Genomic DNA, 18950 nt, shown 5'->3' on the forward strand with positions numbered 1-18950 from the left:
GTACTTACTATTTTTATCTAAATCGATACTCGGCAGTGAGTTGCGCTGTTGCTGTAGGCTTTCCAGCACGTTTCGCTCCTTATGGTAGAACTCCACCGTACACCGGAGCTGCGTAATCACGACGTACAAGCTGTGCGGCACATCCGACGACGATGTTTCCGTCGCCGACCGGTACGTATCCTGACGCAGCAAAGCGGTCGATCCAGCCCCAGAACCGATTGTTTTGGTGGGCGTTGCCGCGCCTGCCCCAGCTGTCGTACCATCCGCGTTGTAGTGTGGCGAAAACAGTACATTTATCGTCCGATGGTCGACCACGTGGTTCGAAATGCAGTTGCGTGTGTACAGGGCAAGGTTGGCGGCCACCTCGAGGAAGTATTTCACGTGCTGCGACCGTTGCTTATGGTCATTCCCTCCCGCCGGGTTGTTGTTCAGTGAGCCGCCGTAGTTTACGCTGCTACTAATGCCCATTCCACCGCTCGCGTACGGTTGCACGATCATGCTGCTTTGGTGCAGCTCCTTCAGCGTTTGCTCCGAAACGATGAAGCGGGGCAGCAGCGCCAACATGAACTTCTGCATCCGGTACAGCTGCATACCGAAGGCTTGGTTTGCGTTCGGGTCAGTTAGTTCGTAAATTTCCTGATTCGCCGACCGGGCGATTAGGTTCGTGATGCCGGCCAGCTCCTTCAGCAGCCCCAAATTCATGCTCGGCGAGCCCGCCCGCAACACTGTTTCAATCATATCGCTATGCGACAGGAAGAAGTGAATGATCTGGCTCAGTGCAGAGTTGTTCTCGTGGCCCAGCGTCGACAGGATCGCATCGCAAAGGTTCAGCGCGGGAAACAGGATCTGCTGGAACCGTGCTTCCACCGGCGGGATGAACGAGGACGACAATGAGGCGGACGCTGCTGCAGCTGCCACTGCCATGGCCGAAGCGTACGACTGCTGATGTATGCTGCCACTGTTCAGGATCTGCACATCGGGGTGCAGATCGTATACCTTCATGCTTCCGAGCACTCCAAGGATGTGCTCTTCCAGCAGCATTCGCGCACCGATCTGGCAGCGGGCGAGGCGCGTCAAGAGAGCCATCTTCGACTCGTACACGTACAGCGCGCGGAACGTGCTCGGATTGGTCTGCAGGATGTGGCACAGGTCGCCATCCTTCTTCAGCAGACTGTTGATGATGTGCGATAGGTAGCCGTGCCGGGCGATAAACTCCACTATATCGATCGAAGCATCCATGCTCAGCAGCATATCGAGACAGGACATGGCCAGCATTTTGCAGATATCGTGCCCGGTCGTACAGTCCTGGCAGATCACGTCGATCAAGCTGTCCCCGAACGAGTTGAATATGTCCATTATCATGTTCAGGTGCTTGTAGTCCTCCGTCTCCGTGCCGTACGGTTTGCGGCCCGCGTTGCTAATCGTTCGGTTCAGGAACGAACCACCGTCGTCCTTATCGCTGTCAAGCTTCTCACTTCGCTCGAGACTGTCCCGATTGCCCTTGATAATGTACATGTAGTTGAGCAGCGCGACGTACAGGTTCATCTTCAACTGTGGCGACCCGTCGCTGCTGATCAGCAGCCAGTCGAGAATGTTTTTCAGAATAAACTTCAAGCTCAGCGCGTTCGCACGTTCCAGATAGACATACGCGCCCTCCTGCCGCTGGTGGGCGGTGCTGTTCATTTCACCATTCAAACCATTCCTGCCACCGGTGGAAAGCAGACTCGTTCCGTTCATGCTGCCATTCTGATGCCGCTCGGACAGCATGTGCAGTGACATCTGTTCCGATTTGAGCAGGAAGCAGCTGCGCAAATTCACCATCAGCAGCGAAATGGTGGACGACGCAATGTTGCCCAGCTCGGGGATGATTTGGTTCGGCACCGCCTTGCTCAGCATTATCTGCAGTATCTCCGTGATGATGATCTGCTTCGTGTCGAGGGACATGATCATGGTGGGCGTAACGCATACCAGCACCTCCGCCACCTGGCCCCACGCCTCCAGGAACTTTATCGTCGAAGCGCACAGGCTGCGCTGCGTGTTCAGATCCACCGCGTACTTCAGGATCGTCTTAATTTCCTGCACGATGTGCGCTCGCTGACCAGTTGCGATCGATTGTATCGAGTCGAGCTCGTCGCGCAGAACGTCCTGCAGCTTGCGCGTATCGATCAGCCGCATGCGAGCTTTGAGCGTGACGGGCATTTCGCAGCTTTGCAGCAGCTCGTGCAGTACCGTGCCGTTGAAGTAGTTCCACTGCGGCTCCTCCAGCTGCTTGATGGTGAAATCGACACAGTCGAGCAGAATGCACAGCAGTCGCTTGGCCGTTTCGCTCGATTCCTTCGTGGCCGCGATTGCTGTCGTCGACATGTCGGCGGTGGCATTGATCGCGAAGCTTATGTTCGTGTTGGTGTAGTAATCGCCCAGCCCAGACGTCACCGGATCGACCGTTGGAGTGTTGATGATTTTGAGCAGAATTTTGCAAATCGTTTCGAACTGCGTCGCTTGATTGCGCTCACTGGTCAGCTTCAGCTCGATTACGATCGCTTTCAGCAGGAAGGTCATCTGGTTCAGCAGGAACGGATTTTTCGCATCCGGGAAGGGCAATGACGTCGTGTGCCGGCAAAGGAAATCGTTGCATGAGCGCAAAAAGCGCAGAAACACTTCCGAGGTGTGATAGTTGCGGCAAATTTGGTACAGCAGTCGATAGGCGTACTCCATCAGCTTGTTGTAGCTCGTCGACAGTGCGTTTCCGGTTCGTAAATGCTAAAATACAGGAATATAATTATTATTTTTGATTTTTGACAAAAATGAAAACAAACGACTTACCTCCAAATGTTTGTCCAGCAGCGTGATGAGCGATTTCGAACAGTGGCTCGGGAAGTTCATGATGCCCGGTTGCTGCAAGCTGGTCAGATGCAGATCCTTCCCCAGATCGAACCCTAGCAGATAGTGGGCCAGGTTCGGCACGACGGGCTGCTGCAAGCACTCCTGAATCAACTGTATGACCGCGCCTTTGATGCTTGTCGTGATGAACGTTTCGTTGGTGCTCTTGGACGATGCTTCGTCCTCCATCGGTCCAACGCCCATCACCCAGGCCGTATCGTTCAGCTGTTCCAACAGTGGCAACGGTTCCGCCTCCTCCGATACGTTCAAATCGGCCTCCAAACACTCCACAAAGCCTTGCCGTATCTCGTTCTTCAGCTCGTCGGTTTGGGTCACCAGTCCGAGTATTAGCTGGTTCACGTCCGGCAGCGTCATGATGATCGAAAGGATACGCAACGCCACCAGGCTATTCCCTGGCAGCCACGTACTGTACGTGATGTGCTTCATTATGTTCAGCATGTGGTTGGCCGTGCCGCTGCGTGGATTCACCCCCAGCAGCAGCTTGTTGATGCCGTTCAGATTCACCGGGCTCGGTGTGCTGAGATGCATGTTGAAGAAATCTTCCTGCAGGTTCAGCGCCTTTTCAATGATCTGCAGACACAGCAGCGATGCGGCCTCGAGGGAACTCTTCCCGGGGAACGGTGTGTACGAGTCAAAGCACACGATTGACTCATCGATAATGTGCAGAATGAAGCGCAGCAGATCGGACTTTGTGTTGAGCTGCAGCATAATCCGGTAGGCCGGTGGCGTGCGGCCCTCCTTCAGCTCTCTCATCTGATTTGCGTTGGCAGGGTTAAAGTTAAAGCCGTTCACAAACATGTGCACGATTTGGAGACACTTCTGTGCCAGTTGCCACTTTTCCGCACCGTCCTTGTAGTTACGGCTAAACAGTCGCAGCAGCACAGTGTTGACCACGTACGAAAGGTACGGATGGATGCCGGGCGCACGTGATCCCTCACCCAGATCGTCCGGAATGGCGGTCCTCATGAGCGAGGCGAGCAGATCGAGCATGGCCTGCGTGAGTGGGAACGTTTCGTTGCGACTTTCAACCTCTTCCAGCTCGGAAATCACGCCACGCGTTTTGAAGTTGCTCGTCGATGGGATCGTATTAACGATCTGCGAGTCTTCCAGGTTGTGCCACAGCTTGATCGCATTCTCTAAGCTCCCGGCCAGCGACGCAAGGGTGCGCACGATTTCCGCCTTCAGTTGAATGGGCACGGAACAGCTGATCAGCCCAACCAGCACGTTCAGTGGCGCCCATTTGTCACTTTCACACAGCGCGATGCGAGACAGCTCGTCGTGTTTGGCGACCGCTTGCACCACCTGCAGCACAGCCTGCAGGCCGAGAATTTCCTGCGGGCTGATGCTTTTGCAGATCATACGATTGCGGTACACCGTTTCCGACTGTGGGTTCTGCTCCTGGCGCAGGTTGAAGTAGTACTCGCTGAGCGAGTTGAAAAAGTGGTCCCACGAGACGGTGCTGCTGCCGGAGTAGGCGCTGCCCTGCTTGAGCAGGTTGAACGCGCTCCGGGCGGCCTGCACGTTGCAGCTAAGCCCGGACAGCATCTTGAGGTAGGGAATGAAGAGCGTCGGTGGCAGCAGTTCACCCGCGAGCCGAATGAACTTGAACAGGCACACCGAGCGAGATGACACCCGGTGTCCCTGGAGGCCGTGGGCGAACTCGGTTGGGCCCCAGTACTCCATGCTGAGGTTCAGATGCAACCGATCGTTGGCGTAGAACTTCCCGACCGAGAGGAGCAGCATTTCGAAGTTTCTGCACAGGTTGGCTGGCGGCTCGATGCCCTGCTGCTGGTAGACCTGCACCGTTCGGGCCGTTTCGTCCGCTCGGCCGCGCAGCTCCGTCACCTTGGAGTGCATCAGTTCGATAAAGTCGGCAAACAGCGTGTGCAGCCGGCGGTAGAAGAACTCCGTGTCGAAGACGAGTTCACTGTCGAGGAAGGTGTAGTACAGGAAGTCGAACACCTTCCCCTGCAGCGCTCCGTTCACGAGTAGCTCGTCCTGGTCGATCATTTTCGAAGCATCCTGCACGAGCGTTTGCGGCGCTAGTCGAAGTGTCGCAATGGACAGCCCAAACGCGAACAGTGTCAGCGCGTGCAGACCATCGTTTTCCCAGCTGTTCGACAGGGCGTCCATCAGGAAGTCGATGTACAGATCGTCCTTGATCATGGGCAGCTTGCGGACCAGCTCCTCGCCGTCCTCTCTCCGCTGCAGTACGCTCAAATCCAACGCGTACAGCAGGCCCATCTGCAGCGTGACCGTCACGTCGTCGATGCCGCCGCTCGATTCCGTGCACTTGTACCCACGCAGGAACTGTACCAGCTTCATCGTCACGCCCCTCGGCAACCCGGACTGGGCGGCGTAGTAGTAGATGCACTGGGCCAGCAGCAGCCGGATTTCCTCGAACAAATCCAGCACCTGCCGATGGTGGCGCGGCGGCCCCAGCGCACGGTTCGTCGTCAGTATGTCGAGCTCCTTGGTGATGTCCAGCTCCTGCAGCAGATCGATGATGCGCTCAAGCAAACCGTCCGCAACCAGCCCGTCGGTGTAGTTGGTCACGATCTGTGTCACTTCCGGCGGCGCGTCCGTGCACCACGACACGCCGGCACGCGATTTGAGCAGCTGCTTCAGGCTGGCCACGAGCGACTTGCGCCCGTCGTAGTACAGCAGCACCGCGACCAGCCCGCGCGTCAGTCCCGGATGGTTGATGGTTTGCTGCTGCGAGGTGCACAGCAGCTCCAGCGCCACATACTCGTTCATGTCGAACATGTCCGACAGGATGATGCTCTCGTCGACCAGCTCTTTGGACAGGATGGTGTGACCGAACTCGGGCAGCGTGATGCCCTCGGTGATGCCCTGTTTGATCGCTTCCCGGCATTTCCCGTTCTTGGGCGGGTTTTTCAGCAGCGAGAGAAAGTTCTGCTTGTGCTTGCGGAGCAACGCTTCCAGCGCGACGGCGTGCGTCGTGTCGGCCTGGTCGGTCGATGGAAGCAGATAGGTTTCGACGTTGTTCAGCAGACATTTGTACGGTGTCCACAGATCGTCCGGCGTGCCTACAACAGAGAAAGCATTACCACGGCGAACGGAATGTGAGCCCGAAAAGCGTTTGTTGTTCCGCGCGCTACCTAACCTCACAATGCCGGTTCGCACTGGATCGGGGCTGTGATCCGGCGAACACACACACTTACCATCGGCCATTGTGTCTGTACTCCACGCTAACCACAAACGGAACTGTACGGCGCACTCGTTAGAGCACTTTTGGGGTGTTTTTTACACGGTTATGAACTTATTTCACTGCGAAAAGTGTCGTTTTGCGGTCGAGCAGCAGCCGAGACACAAACAGGCGGCAAACGAATTCTTTTACTTGTTTTTTCCTCTGTTCTATGTTTGTGCTGTCAAACTGTGGCACAACGGGATGGAGCTACGGTCACGAAGGGAATGCAAACGAAAATTATGCGAAAGAGAACAATTGAAATCAGAAGTAAAATGGATACTTGTGATGATGCAGATTATTTTTCATAAATTTTAATAAATATGCGAGATGCAAGAAGCAAAATGAATAAAATATCATCCAAAACTACATAAATATTGTAAAAACATCGCGATGAGGTTTGCGATGTTTTTAACGTTCAAGGAGGATTCTATCTTTCAAATTGGAAAAATTGCACAAACACGCTATCTCGTGCTCCGTTTGGCCGTTATGCAGTTTTTAGCTGATATTAAAAAAATAAAAAGCTATTTTATATGCTTCATGCTACACGTAAAAGTTAATTTCTATACCCTACTGACCCAGATCTAGGCCAGCACAATCCCAAAGACAATAAAAGAGTTTTAAATGTTTGCAATTAAACTCACTCGATTCCATCCACGCAAAAGCCAGAGCATACAGTAGCATAAAATAGTGCTTTCCATAAGATCGATGATAAGCATCGGCAGCATCGGGGCGCATCATGAAATCCATTGCACTCGCTTGCACACTATCATCGCGCGCGTCCCGTCCACACGTCGACAGCGCGATTTCATCAATAAAAGTCATCGTTTATAAGTGCTGATTATGTAAAAATTTATCGCTTATCGCACGGATATAATGTCAGAGAATCAATTAAAACCGCGCCATCACCGCAACGAAAGATGCGTCCCGAACGAGGTTGGGCGCCGGTTTCTGCGACCGTTGCAATCGGTTGCGCGTGGTTCGGGTCATCTTGCGGCTGTGCAAACGAGCGCTACATGCGCTGCAGGGAAGGATGACCGAGGGGTAGAGATGATCACTGAATCACGATCCTTTTCTGGCGGGCTGGATCGATAGATGATGGCCACAAATATGTTTATCCATCAAACTGTCAAATTAAGAATGAATCTTTCAAATGAAGGAGGTGATATTTGCACAACTCGTTGCTTCTCGCTGTTGCGTATTTGGTTCATGTGAAAACTGTGAATTGAATAATGACATTACTTCAGGATAACATCGCTTCAAACGCTGTGTGAACTTACATTATATAAAAGCAGCCTAGAAAGTGAAATATAAAATACAACTTTAGCCTTTACAAGTCCTGGCTACTTTCAGGATAGCCTTTTGGTGCTATTTATTGGGCATGCAACGTGATCATAATTGCAATATTGTACCAAACTGAACGATCGACGCTGCATCGCCATATTAGAGAGCACTGGTCATCTGGAAGATAGTTGTTGGCAATTTCTTCACACCTCAATTGCTTGGGCTGAAGCTCAATTTCAAACATTTCGGTACCACTTGCTTTACCAAAGCCCCACTCGAGAGAGGTTGGGGTGGTTAATCATCCCAATAACTCAACGCTACTACCCCTGGAGGGCTTGCCCGGTCTACTGCACCGGTAGGCGAATATTTACGGTCATTGAGGTGGTTTGCAGATAAATCTACCCACCGGGAGTCGTTCGGACTGGTGGCTGAGGTAAGAGTCAAAAGGCAAAATTCGCACCGAATACAAGCGTGGAGTGAATCGTTGGTACCACCGTCTTACGAATACTTTTGCACCTTGGCACTTTGGTAAAGGAGCTGTGTGAAGATGAATGAAACGAAATCGCTTGTCGCAACATCGCTAGGGAGGGTCGTGAACGATCGAAAGATTGGGTCGGTATCTTTCGTGAAAGGTGACTCCCGTCGAACTACTGAATTTATTCGCCGTGCGCTCCGATTAGTCCGTAAGCCAAAGGTTAGGCGATAGATCTGGTAGGTTCGATGCGCTGCCCACCCGCAAACCTTTTTATTCGCGGGTAGGTCTATGTGCATCAGCGATCGTTAATCAATTTTCGAGTGGAAAGCTCTTTTAAGGTAATGAGAGCTCTCAACGAACAATCCGGGGAAGTTCTAATCGAGTTGGGTGAAGTTCACTATCGTTAAACCCAACATGCGCCCATTACGATCACTAGCTTATGTCATAACATTCAAATTCCCGTATTCCACCCGAAACACCTGCACTCGAATGGAATGCAAATGCAATTGCATGTGTTGATGCATATCACCGTCGTAAGGCATTAGTTGGACATCATAACAACCGGTACGTTTGGATGCTCCAACAGAGACGACCGAACCTTAACAAAAACCTCATTGCACGAGTAGTACCAGCACCTCCGTAGTCTCGAGAGAGATACATTGGACCTACTGCAGAAGCAGCCGATGATGTCCGACGATAAGGCACGCTAGTGTTCAATTTCAAATGATATTTATAAATGTCACTTTTCTAATGGGCACGCAACTCAATATTGCCCGGTTAGTTGCATGACTGCAGTCGACCGAACTGCCGGCGGATCAGATACACACTCATAACTGGCGTGGGAATGGAGCTCTTTCTCTTCAGATAAATCCATTCCAACTCCTATTGCACAAAAGTTTGCAGATTGGGACAGCTCAAGACACTTCAAAACTGGCCAACCGACGAAAGAGAAGTCATAGACCGACGTCATAGATTAATGATTAAATGTGACATTTGTTGAAGTTTTGTACTTCCTGATAGCATCTTCCGGTACAATCACTCAACCACAGTAGACAAAATTAAGCAATTAACACTATCCTCAAGTAATGGCAACTGAACTCTTGACGCAGTCTTTAAAATATGTTGCTATAAAACGACAGAATTTGATAGATAGTGCGACCTCTTTTGGTGTTGGTGATGAATCGTTTCCACTCTCGCGGACAGAGCTGTATATCCAAAACGTGCCCGGCCAAAGCCACCCGCGGTCATTGCAATAAGCTTTTAAATTAGACAAAACACATAAATTGCAACCACTGCCAACACCTGCAGCCTGTAGACAATGCAAAATACAGTGTTTTGTCATATTTGTGGCAGTCCCAGTCACAAGGAAGTTTGCACTAAAACTGGTACCGGCGCTAAACTTGGCGAATTGTATGCGCAAAACCCCCTGGCTTATCGTGACGCGCTCATCAAACAGAATTTAAATTCTAATTTATCCAACTGCCGTGGTGTGGTGTGGTATACCCTTTTGTTTGCAAAAGTGGCATAATTCAATGCACTGCACCCGGGCGAAGATCAAAACCGTCACACCTCTAATGCGATTCTGTAGCTGTTTGCAGAAGTCATAATTATGTTGCCACCCCCTCCTCCCAGGCTGTAACGCAGAGGAGGAGAGGAAAAACTGGGCAGTTTCGCACGGGATAAGTTATTGTCGTGATTGTTTCAACAATTTGGTGGCACACTCCCAAACGTCCGTTGTTGTGTCACCTGTCAAATTGTTAGTAATTCTCCAACGCTTTTTGGCAAGTTAGTGCACCCAGTTGGTTCCAATTCCAATGTGCTGCATGCAGTGGTGTGAATGAGGGAATTCAGGTCTACTTTTTACATTTTTATTTGTGTGTGTGTGTAGTGTAGCTTTAAGCAGATTACGAAAGGATGTTGTGACAATTTCTCTGCTATCTGTTTGCAGCCTACATTGTAGCGCGAAACAGGAAACCTTTCATGTCAAAGGTTTTATCGTTCACATGCCTTCGATGCGGGCTTATCTCGCCTGAATCGTGTGTCCGCTGAAAGGTCTGGAATAAAAAGACCACACTTTTAAAAACGACCTCTTCCCCACCGAAAAAGGACTGCAGGTGTGTGCATTGCGCTCTGCTTTTGGTCCTGGTGAATCACTTCTGGTGCACGAAGGCGAAGTGCAGACGACGAACCCCATTAATCTGCCCACCATGTTGCGGACGGGTTGGAGAAAGATTGACGATCGTTCACGCCATCGGAAATGGGTAGAAAAGAGAGCGACCACACTCACTTACGAGCAATTAGCGTGACATCCATTGGCCAATTGATAAGTTGGCAAATTTAATACACCAAGCGTCGGGTGCAGCTTTCCGATGCACGCAAAAGGGTGGAGTTAAGTCAGGCGACTAATTTTTTTTGTTGGGTTTCTCTCTCTCTCTCGCACGATTGCCTTCCTGACCGGGAGCAATCAAATGTGGATGGGTCATAAAATGAAAATGAGAGTGTATAAAATTCGTACGTTTTCGTGAAATGAGGCTAAAATTGAACGAGTTTTTAAATGATACGATCGTACGAAAGGTGCTTGGAATGCAGTTTTGTTTGCGATACTTCAACTTAAACGATCGTATCGGGAACATAAATGATCGAGAGGTGGAGAAACGCCCTACTGCAAAGTTAGGATAATTAAATTATATCATTCGAAATTAAACGTATTTAGCCAGTTAATAGCTGTTTTTGTTTGCCCATGCAATACTTCCTTTTACCGATTTAAAACACCGGCTAGAACTGGATGCAACACAACCGCATGGGCCGCGCTTGAGTGTTTGGAACTAAATGTGGGACAACTTTCTTTTCCCCTCTGCTCTGCCACCAATTTAATGTTGGCATTTTTTTGCGTATCACCATCAAAATGCACTTTGACGCCGTTGTCGATCACGCCGGTTGTTGGGATCGAAAGAGAAAGAGAGAGAGAGAGAGAGGGAGAAGGCTTTTTATCTTTTATCCATGGGGTGGTGAAAAATGTAACCACCTCGCGCTAAATGCATGTATGCAAATATGTTATACGGATTGGCGTGTTTTTTTTTGGTCCGGGGGATCGTTTTCGGGGTGGCTTTCTTTTGCAGTGGCTTTCGGGCGTCAGGATGGGGAAGTCGTGTGCGAACGGAAAGGAAGGCACACCCGACCGCCCGACCGAAGGCAAATGTGTGTGTGAAGGATTTGTGGTTGCATAATTGTTGATTGGTCAAACAAATTAGGCCAAGCTTGTCAAACCACACGGACGTGTCGGGTGTGGGGCGTACGGGTGTCATCTTCGACGCCCGAACAGCAACCGTGACACGCAGGTAGGTAAAGGCGCCCGCCGTTTGGCCTATTAGTAGAGGAAGAGGTTCAGCCAAAGAGGGTAAACATTGTTGGAGTTGTGGAGGTCTCACAAGGGAAAAGAGAGCTCTGGCGGTCCTTTATCACTCGTTCTAACTGGATGTTGATTGTGTTTGACAGAAGAACGGAGATTGAAGGTTAGCTGAGTAATTGAGTTATTACACCGACTGACGCGTTAGAAAACTCCCATACCGTGATGTTAATTGGGGTTGATTGACGCATTCTTTTCGCTTCCTCATCGTTAGATCATCCGCGAAACGAACTACAAGAATAATATGTTTATAGCTTAGAATTATCATCTATCTTCTGTCTGTTTCGTTCGAAAACAAACTTTCTGCAAAACACAACAACGCAAATGTAAGCAAATATCCATGGATATCTGTTGGATCGGCTGTTCGCAGTCTTTCTTATTCTCTCTCTCTCTCTAGTTCCATTCCGAACAGTGTGCCCAACAACCGAAGGCGTAATACAGGCAGCCCCCCCGTGATGATCACATGGCGATCGGCTCCGGCTTACAATTCAGGTTTTTTTTCGGGAGTATTCAGGTTTTGTTTGCGCGGGATAAAGTTCTCCGTGCGACTACGACTCCGGTGGCGTCGCCCATTAGCCCACTGCACTGCTGACTTATGGATCGGGCGATATTTCAGCATGTTGTCGCGCACACTGATCCGATCATGCAATCGGACGTTGTAATCCGTCGGGAATCGGGAAATTTGATGCGCCACAGTGCACAGGGGGCTATGGTTGATGGTGCAGGGGTATGTAATGAGGAATTGGACGTTCGTTGCCTTCTGCAACATCCGAAGTATTTTGGGGGTTGATTGAAAAGTAGAGATGTCTGAATTTCAATGCTGCCTTCAAATCAGAAACAAAATTGAGGAACTTCAGCATCGAAAAACAAGTAGCTGTTTGGCCTCACTAAACGTTTCTATCATTAGACTCACCGCGCCAATACCTTCGCTGACAGCGATAAAGCAATCCGATAATAAATTATGATAGGGGTTTTGGCGACGAACCATCCTACCAAATTTGCCAAAATAAATCAAAACGCGCAATTCAATACTTCCGGCCCTCGCTGGTATTGTGACAGCCGTGCGTCTGTCTTGCAGCTACCGTGCATAAATGGCGAAGAGATGGCTAATGATTTCCTCCCAGCTGCGGACGTGAATTGTGGCCAACCTTGAGAGCGGAGTGCAAAATTGTTTTTCCACCCATTTGGGAGGATTACCCCGAACGGTTAGCAGCCGAAACATTAGCGAAAAAACGGTGCTCGATTCATTAATCATCGTAAATCATGGTCAAATGGCTTCCAGGATGTTGCGGCTGCTGCTGAAAGCTTTCCAAAACGAAAACTAGAGTGTAGACACGAAGACGAAGGCGCGCGAAAGAAGATCGGTCCGCTGGGATGGCATAACATGCATTGCTTTGCAAATAGAAGAAGAAAATATTTAAATAAATCAATTAAATTGCATTTTAAGGTGACTTTTATGTACCCGAAATGTACAACATCATTCGATTTCAATTTAAATTCAAAACAGACACTCCATTCAAACGCCCTCTACTGATGTTTCGCTAGTTTTTTTTTTTGGGAGGGAAGGAGTGCACTAATCCTCCTCCGGCTCATAAAAAGTGGACTGCTGTCGCACATAAAATAGTATTAACTAAAACCCTCACTTCATTACAATCGATCGAGGACCGTGACGAAAGGGATACAAAAGGGAAGGAAAATGGTTCGATCTCGCCCGATTTCAATCGAACGCAATAAATTTGAGCAACAATATTAACGCGCTTGTAAAAATGGTAGTAAAATTCCACCCATGCTACCACACCGCGTTGTGGAACACAGCTCAAGACATGCATTTTTGATGCTGCCTTCGATGCTACTGCGATTGGAAATGCATTCCAACACAAAACGGACAGAGTCGAACCGACACCTACAGGTCGAATGGGACGGTTTGTCAATACACGACCTCCGATAAAGATGCATCCTCTAACTCGAAGTTGTGTGTGTGTGCGCCGTTCCCGATGCAAACGAAGCCGCGGTCGTGGCGTGTTGATTTTCCTCCTTCCACCATCCCCCATTTCGTGTCAAAGCCCAAATGTGGTAACAAGTGGCCAAGCGAGCAGGAACAAGTTACTCGGGAGCATCGTTGCATTCGCTTTGGTCGCACATCATAAATAAAGAGAAAGAAGAAGAAGGAGTAAAAGCCACGGGGAAAGGAGGAGCAGGAAAGGCGAGCGAGGTCGGCGCTGGAGACGATCATCGTCCGATCACGCACCAATTCAACGCACGCGTGTTTACGCAAGCGTCGCCGGGCGCAACATTAAATCCTCCCGCTTTTTGGCCCACAACCGTTTGGCACGGGACTGTCGGAGGGGTGGGCAGAGGAATCCGTCTTTGGGAGGGAATCCCGAAGATGAGTCGCTGTAGCAGGATGGAGCATAAATTACTTGTCGTCGAGCGAGAGAGAGCGAAAGCATAATTAATGGTCGCAGCGCAATCGTGCACATGTGTACAACGGCATGTGTTGGGCGGATTTGTTAGCTTTGGGGCCGGTGGTTTGGTGGCGGTTAATTTCGGCATCGGTCTCGTTTTTTTCAACCTAAGCCGACCGGTGTCAAAGGTACCGGGACCGGGCTCATCTGCAGCAACAAACCTGTCCCTAAAAGCTTGGCGCCGCTAGCCGGTTCCTCCGACTTTCTTGTTTCTTTTTACGTTTGAAGGTGATTGATTTTGAACTCCCTTTTGGCATCGACCACACGTGGGAACGGGGCAAGGAATGGAGGTGTTGAGAAATGTGTACAAACCTTCCTCCATCCCCGCCCTCTGCGCAGAAAACAAAATGTCTATGATGTTACTAAACGTGACCTTCAGGCTGCCATTCGTTTGGTGTCATTAATTATGAACCGAACCGAAGACTGGATTCATCCTTTAAGCAGCGGGAGAAAAAAAAATCGGAACCGAACCCTTATGGAATGTACGTTGCGCGCTGCCGAATCGAATCGAATACCAGGGCACTGGGGAGTCTGAGTGAAAAAGGGCCCCAAAAGTGTGTTCGATACTTTTGAATGCAGATTTGGAATTTTTCGGAGGTACGCTTTGAACTGCCCGTTGGTGATCATTTTTCATCCCCAAAATCTAGCGCGCCGAGGTGTTTGACACTCGGCCTGGGCGTACAAATAAGGGCGTGCGAACGGTGCTAAGGCCCTGTACGGTGGCAACAACCAACAGGCACACGGTGGCGCCTGGTGTTTTATGGAATGTTCATCGACCGGGAGCTTTGAGCCCTTTTGAAACCTGACCATTTAAAACCAGTGACTATGGAGCAAGGGGTAACAATAATAGAATTATTAATGATCGATTAATTAACAATAAACTACCCCATACGCCGGACTTGTGATTATTAGATTTCAACAGACAATATTTCAAACGCAAATTTCCTTTTTTTTGTGCTTTGTCTGTCGCCAGTTAAAAGTGAATCATTTAACAAAAAAAAAAAGAAGCCGAAATTTGTGTCAAGGTCGAGAGAACGAGTCGATCCAGCCTTTCCGTCGGCACTGCAACCGGCACTACCCGCTCAAGGAAAGCAATGTCTCAGCTGTTCCTGCCTTATCTTCTGAACATTTCCTCAACACCGCTCTGACCGCCACTATATGACTCGAGCCGAAAATACGAAAATATTTACATAAAAAAGAAATTAGATTAATGGGCGATACCGATCATTATCGACGCTTTGTCCGGCGCGCAGTTATCGCATAATTTATTTCGAATCCGATCGAAATCGCCAAGTCGATCCAGTTAGTTATTGTTTGCGGCGCGGAGGTTAACATAAATGTAAATCGATCGAGCAGTGAACCGTAGACGTATTGCAATCGTTCGAAGGGATGTGCTCCTGGGTGATGGTTGGTTGGTCTACTTCTGGTCGATAGGATTCGCTTTCGCGGTTGATCGATTCGAAGGTTCGATCGTGTCGATGGGTGAAGGGTAAGCTTTTTGATGGTGCTTAATTGGGTGTTATATTTTCAAATGCTACTAAACCCATAAAAGATAGACTTTTAAATGGGCTAACTAAGCTAACTGGGGCGATGTATCTGTTTCTGTGCTTAAATTTGCGTTGTTGTTGCGTGGACCAACATCGCACGAGTACAATTTATGATTATATGACTCCCGGGCAGCGAACTGACCTTTGACACCTTTGTCCATAATGGCCAATAAAGCTTGCTACTCCTTCAAGCTTCCCACCCACGGTAATCGAAACAATCGTCCAAATCGCCTCCAGTTAACACCAAAACCGATCACGATCACGCTGGAACATCGAATAAAAACAAAACAACAAAAACAGCCTCCAATCGATCATCGCTACTATGCTCGCCATTATCACACATTATGTTCGACGACCGGCTCCCCCATCGCCATTATCACCTTTTGCCAGGCTGCAAATGCTGGGAGGGGTGGTACGAACAAAAAAAGAAGAACGCCCCGAATGCCAGCAGCCATTATGCGGGTGGCCGATTGGGGGGTCGAATCCTGGAAAATTCGCTCACCGTTATGCAAACGTCGGACGGCGGGGTCGCCTCACAGGCGCCTGGACACGGTGAAGAATGGGCGCTGCCAACACTATCACCATCATTGGCCAACGGTTTCGGATGGAAGCGTTGCAGATGTGCGGCTGTTAATTTTCCCGCTATCGATGGATTACGATTACGTCCATCATCGGGCAGGTCTGTCAGGCGGGATGGACGGATTCGTCGTGTTTTTTTTTATGACGTTAAGCTTTCGGTACTAGTTTGGCACGGTTTTGGAAGGTTTTTTTTGGTCTTCTCTCGGTTAGTCTCGAACTTAAAACGCTTTAAGGAAAGTCGGGATCGTTCCGGAGACGAGCGAGCGAGGCGGGTGTTTAGCTAATGTGTTCGATCCGTGTGTCCACGCTGCCTGTGAATGGTTAATCAGGGCGAGAAAAATTGCCACTCACGAGTCGCGTCGAGTGGATTGTTATGGAAATGCCAGCCGACACAAACGCACGATAAAGTAATCCTTAAGCTCGTCCTTCGATGTAAGCCGTGGTTTTATCACATCCGGGGGATGCCTGATATTGATTCTTAGTACATACGGATCTAAATCCGGAATGCTGCTCAGTGTGGAGATGCTAATCGGCGGGCTATTAATAGCGCTATTCTAACATGCACACCAGACTAACAATGGACAGTGAGTGATAGAAATATCTGCCTTAGAGGACGGCAAAGCGATTGGAATGTTGGCGCGCTCCACCGCCAAAAGGGAGCATAAAATTTAATCAGCGATGGTGAAATTCGCTCGCGCGCGCAAACACATTTGCTTTTAATAATCCTTTAAACGATCCGATTTACATATTCATGTGTGCCGCGGGCGAAGCTCCGGCGCTCACTGGCCACACTGCTCGGTTGTCATTCCGATGGCAGCGGCGACGGCGGCGACTCGATTCGAAACGCTTTTGCTGCCTAACAGTCATCGACAGGTGACGTGACGGGGTGGACGATGGGGAAAGGGTTGCATGCAGCATTATGTTGCTTGCTGAGCAGTCTCAGTTGAAGTCTCCTATTTTCTGTTTCTCTCTTGCTCTTTCACAATTGTTGGAGGTGGCCATCGAGGTCGGTTTGGACGACGCCCTTCGGTAGCATCAGCAGGGCGTCCACCTCAAAACAATCTCTCAACGTTTACTAACTGCGCTTAACTAATTGGGCGCTCCGGTAATTTAACGCTTGTCCTCAGGGTGGGCCGAAAAACACCGCACTGAAAGGGAAAAGGCACGACAGTTCTCCTCCATCCCACCGAAGGGTTCAATGGGTCATTGGGTCGCTGGGAGGGCTCGTACTCTCTCGTCTAGTTATGGCAGCGCTGTGTGCATTGTGTTCACACCCGAAGGCGGGTGAAGAAGCGTCCGTAGATGATCTATGATGGCGCATTTCCCGAATACTGTCGAAACAGCAACCTGACACAGTGCATGGCAGCCCTTGTGTTCATGCGGGGTGAAGGGTTTTTGGCCCAAACTGTACCGTGCTGTGCTGGGAATTGATAGAGTGAGAAGAAGAACGCAGCGCACGCTAAAGTGACGCGTTTTGGGAGGGCAATAAAGCATAAAACAACATTAAACGATCGAGTGAAGATGTAGCATAGTGTTAGGTTGCTGGGTGCGTTGTTTTTTGTCTGCGGGGCTATTATTATTTTAATGCTGTGCCATGCTGTCATGGCATTGTGGGGTTGAGCTGATGCTTTGCTAGGGCTTAGTGAAAGGGGATAATAATAATAAGATAATACGTTTGGTTGTTATTACATCAATGTCACGCCCGTTTTAGTGGATGTTGCGAAACATGAAAATATTAGATATGACTGTAATGTTCCAGTCATACTTATACTTAGAAAGAAATAAGACGCAAAGTCCATTCGGTGTTCTTAATACAATGAAAGTAAAAGTATCCAACCTAAATTATCCAACGATGTCATCTCTTCATGAACTTTCATCCTACTGCCCCAGTTACAAGGGCTGCCTTGCCAGCCAACTCAATGCGTACACTACATCACAGAGTGCCAAGGCCACAGCACACGCAACGAAGATGATACACCGGTCCCCGAACCGTCCCAGGGCGGGTTGTGACGCAAGCGACCATGCGACCGATGCTCTCGCACACACAACCGATGAATGGATTTCACCAAAGATGAAACACACAATTCCCACCCACAATGGCATTCCGGGGCGAGAGTTGTTTTTCCTTCCCCGAACCTTTGCCCGAGCTGGCTGGCTTGAACTTGAACCTTGGCCCGCTGGCTCAATGGTAGTGGGTGAGCTTTTAATTAAAATTACACCCGTTCTATTGCTCCATATCGCTTCCAAATGGTGGCAGATTCCTTTGCGTCAGCAGGGCGGCCCGTTGCAAGCCTGCAGCCCCTGTGCTGCAGCTTCCAAGCGTAACCAGTTGCGTAGAGGGTTTTGTTTTTGTGCAGTAAAGCGTTAGGGTGTTTTTTTATTAATAAAGCTCTGGATTTACTTAAAGCGTAGAAAAAATGCATTTATGACAGGTTTAATTTGGTGTACATTACTTCTTCAGAGGTTTCTATGGATAATATATATTTGTTAAAGTGAGCAAATGCTTAAGAAAAAACACACTATTTACTAACGATTTGTTCCGCACTACTCAATGCCAACCGTTTCCCTTAAGCAAGTGTTCTTAAACAAAAAAAAAAAACACTACAGTCTTTTCAAAACGGTTACACGTTCCACACGTTCGGACTCCTTTTTATGCTTTCCCATTGTTTGCTTTCGGCACAAAAAGATGACTGCCACCGATAGAAGCCACCATACCACTGCACCGTGGCCTCACCACCGTACTGGTCGTAATATTTTCCTTAATTTACGATTTGATAGCTGCCTCCTCGTGTGTGTGTATATGTGCACCCTCATTAACGCGATACGAAAACGTTCGTAGATGGGTTTTCGCGTCCACCGATACCGGGTCCACGCCGAGCTTCGAGTTGCCGGATACGAATTGCCAAGTGAGAAAGTAAAGGTGTATAATTGTGATCGCGTTACGACTAACCCAAGGGTGCATATGCCCAAACAATACCCGAGCCGTGGTAGCTGGTGCATTATTGCAACTTTTGCTTTGCTACGGCCTTGTTACGGACGAACGAACGGACGCAAACGGGCGTGAAAATTGAGCAGAGATCGTACC

At 49.3% G+C, this 18950-nt stretch overlaps 1 protein-coding gene across 1 annotated transcript in view; it reads right to left on the minus strand.

Moving 5' to 3' along the window:
• The window catches only part of LOC1277861 (nuclear pore complex protein Nup205), an 84286-nt gene that overhangs the window by 707 nt on the left and 64629 nt on the right, over positions 1–18950 (minus strand). The window contains exons 3-5 of the mRNA XM_061658341.1: positions 6087–6319; positions 2824–5951; positions 9–2760 (exon numbers count right to left, since the gene is read on the minus strand). Coding sequence (XP_061514325.1) covers positions 9–2760; positions 2824–5951; positions 6087–6096 — 5890 coding nt within the window. The 5' untranslated portion in view covers positions 6097–6319. The remainder of the gene's footprint in view (positions 1–8; positions 2761–2823; positions 5952–6086; positions 6320–18950) is intronic.

The sequence above is a fragment of the Anopheles gambiae genome, chromosome 3 (genome assembly GCF_943734735.2).
Source record: "Anopheles gambiae chromosome 3, idAnoGambNW_F1_1, whole genome shotgun sequence".
NCBI classification, from domain to species: domain Eukaryota; kingdom Metazoa; phylum Arthropoda; class Insecta; order Diptera; family Culicidae; genus Anopheles; species Anopheles gambiae.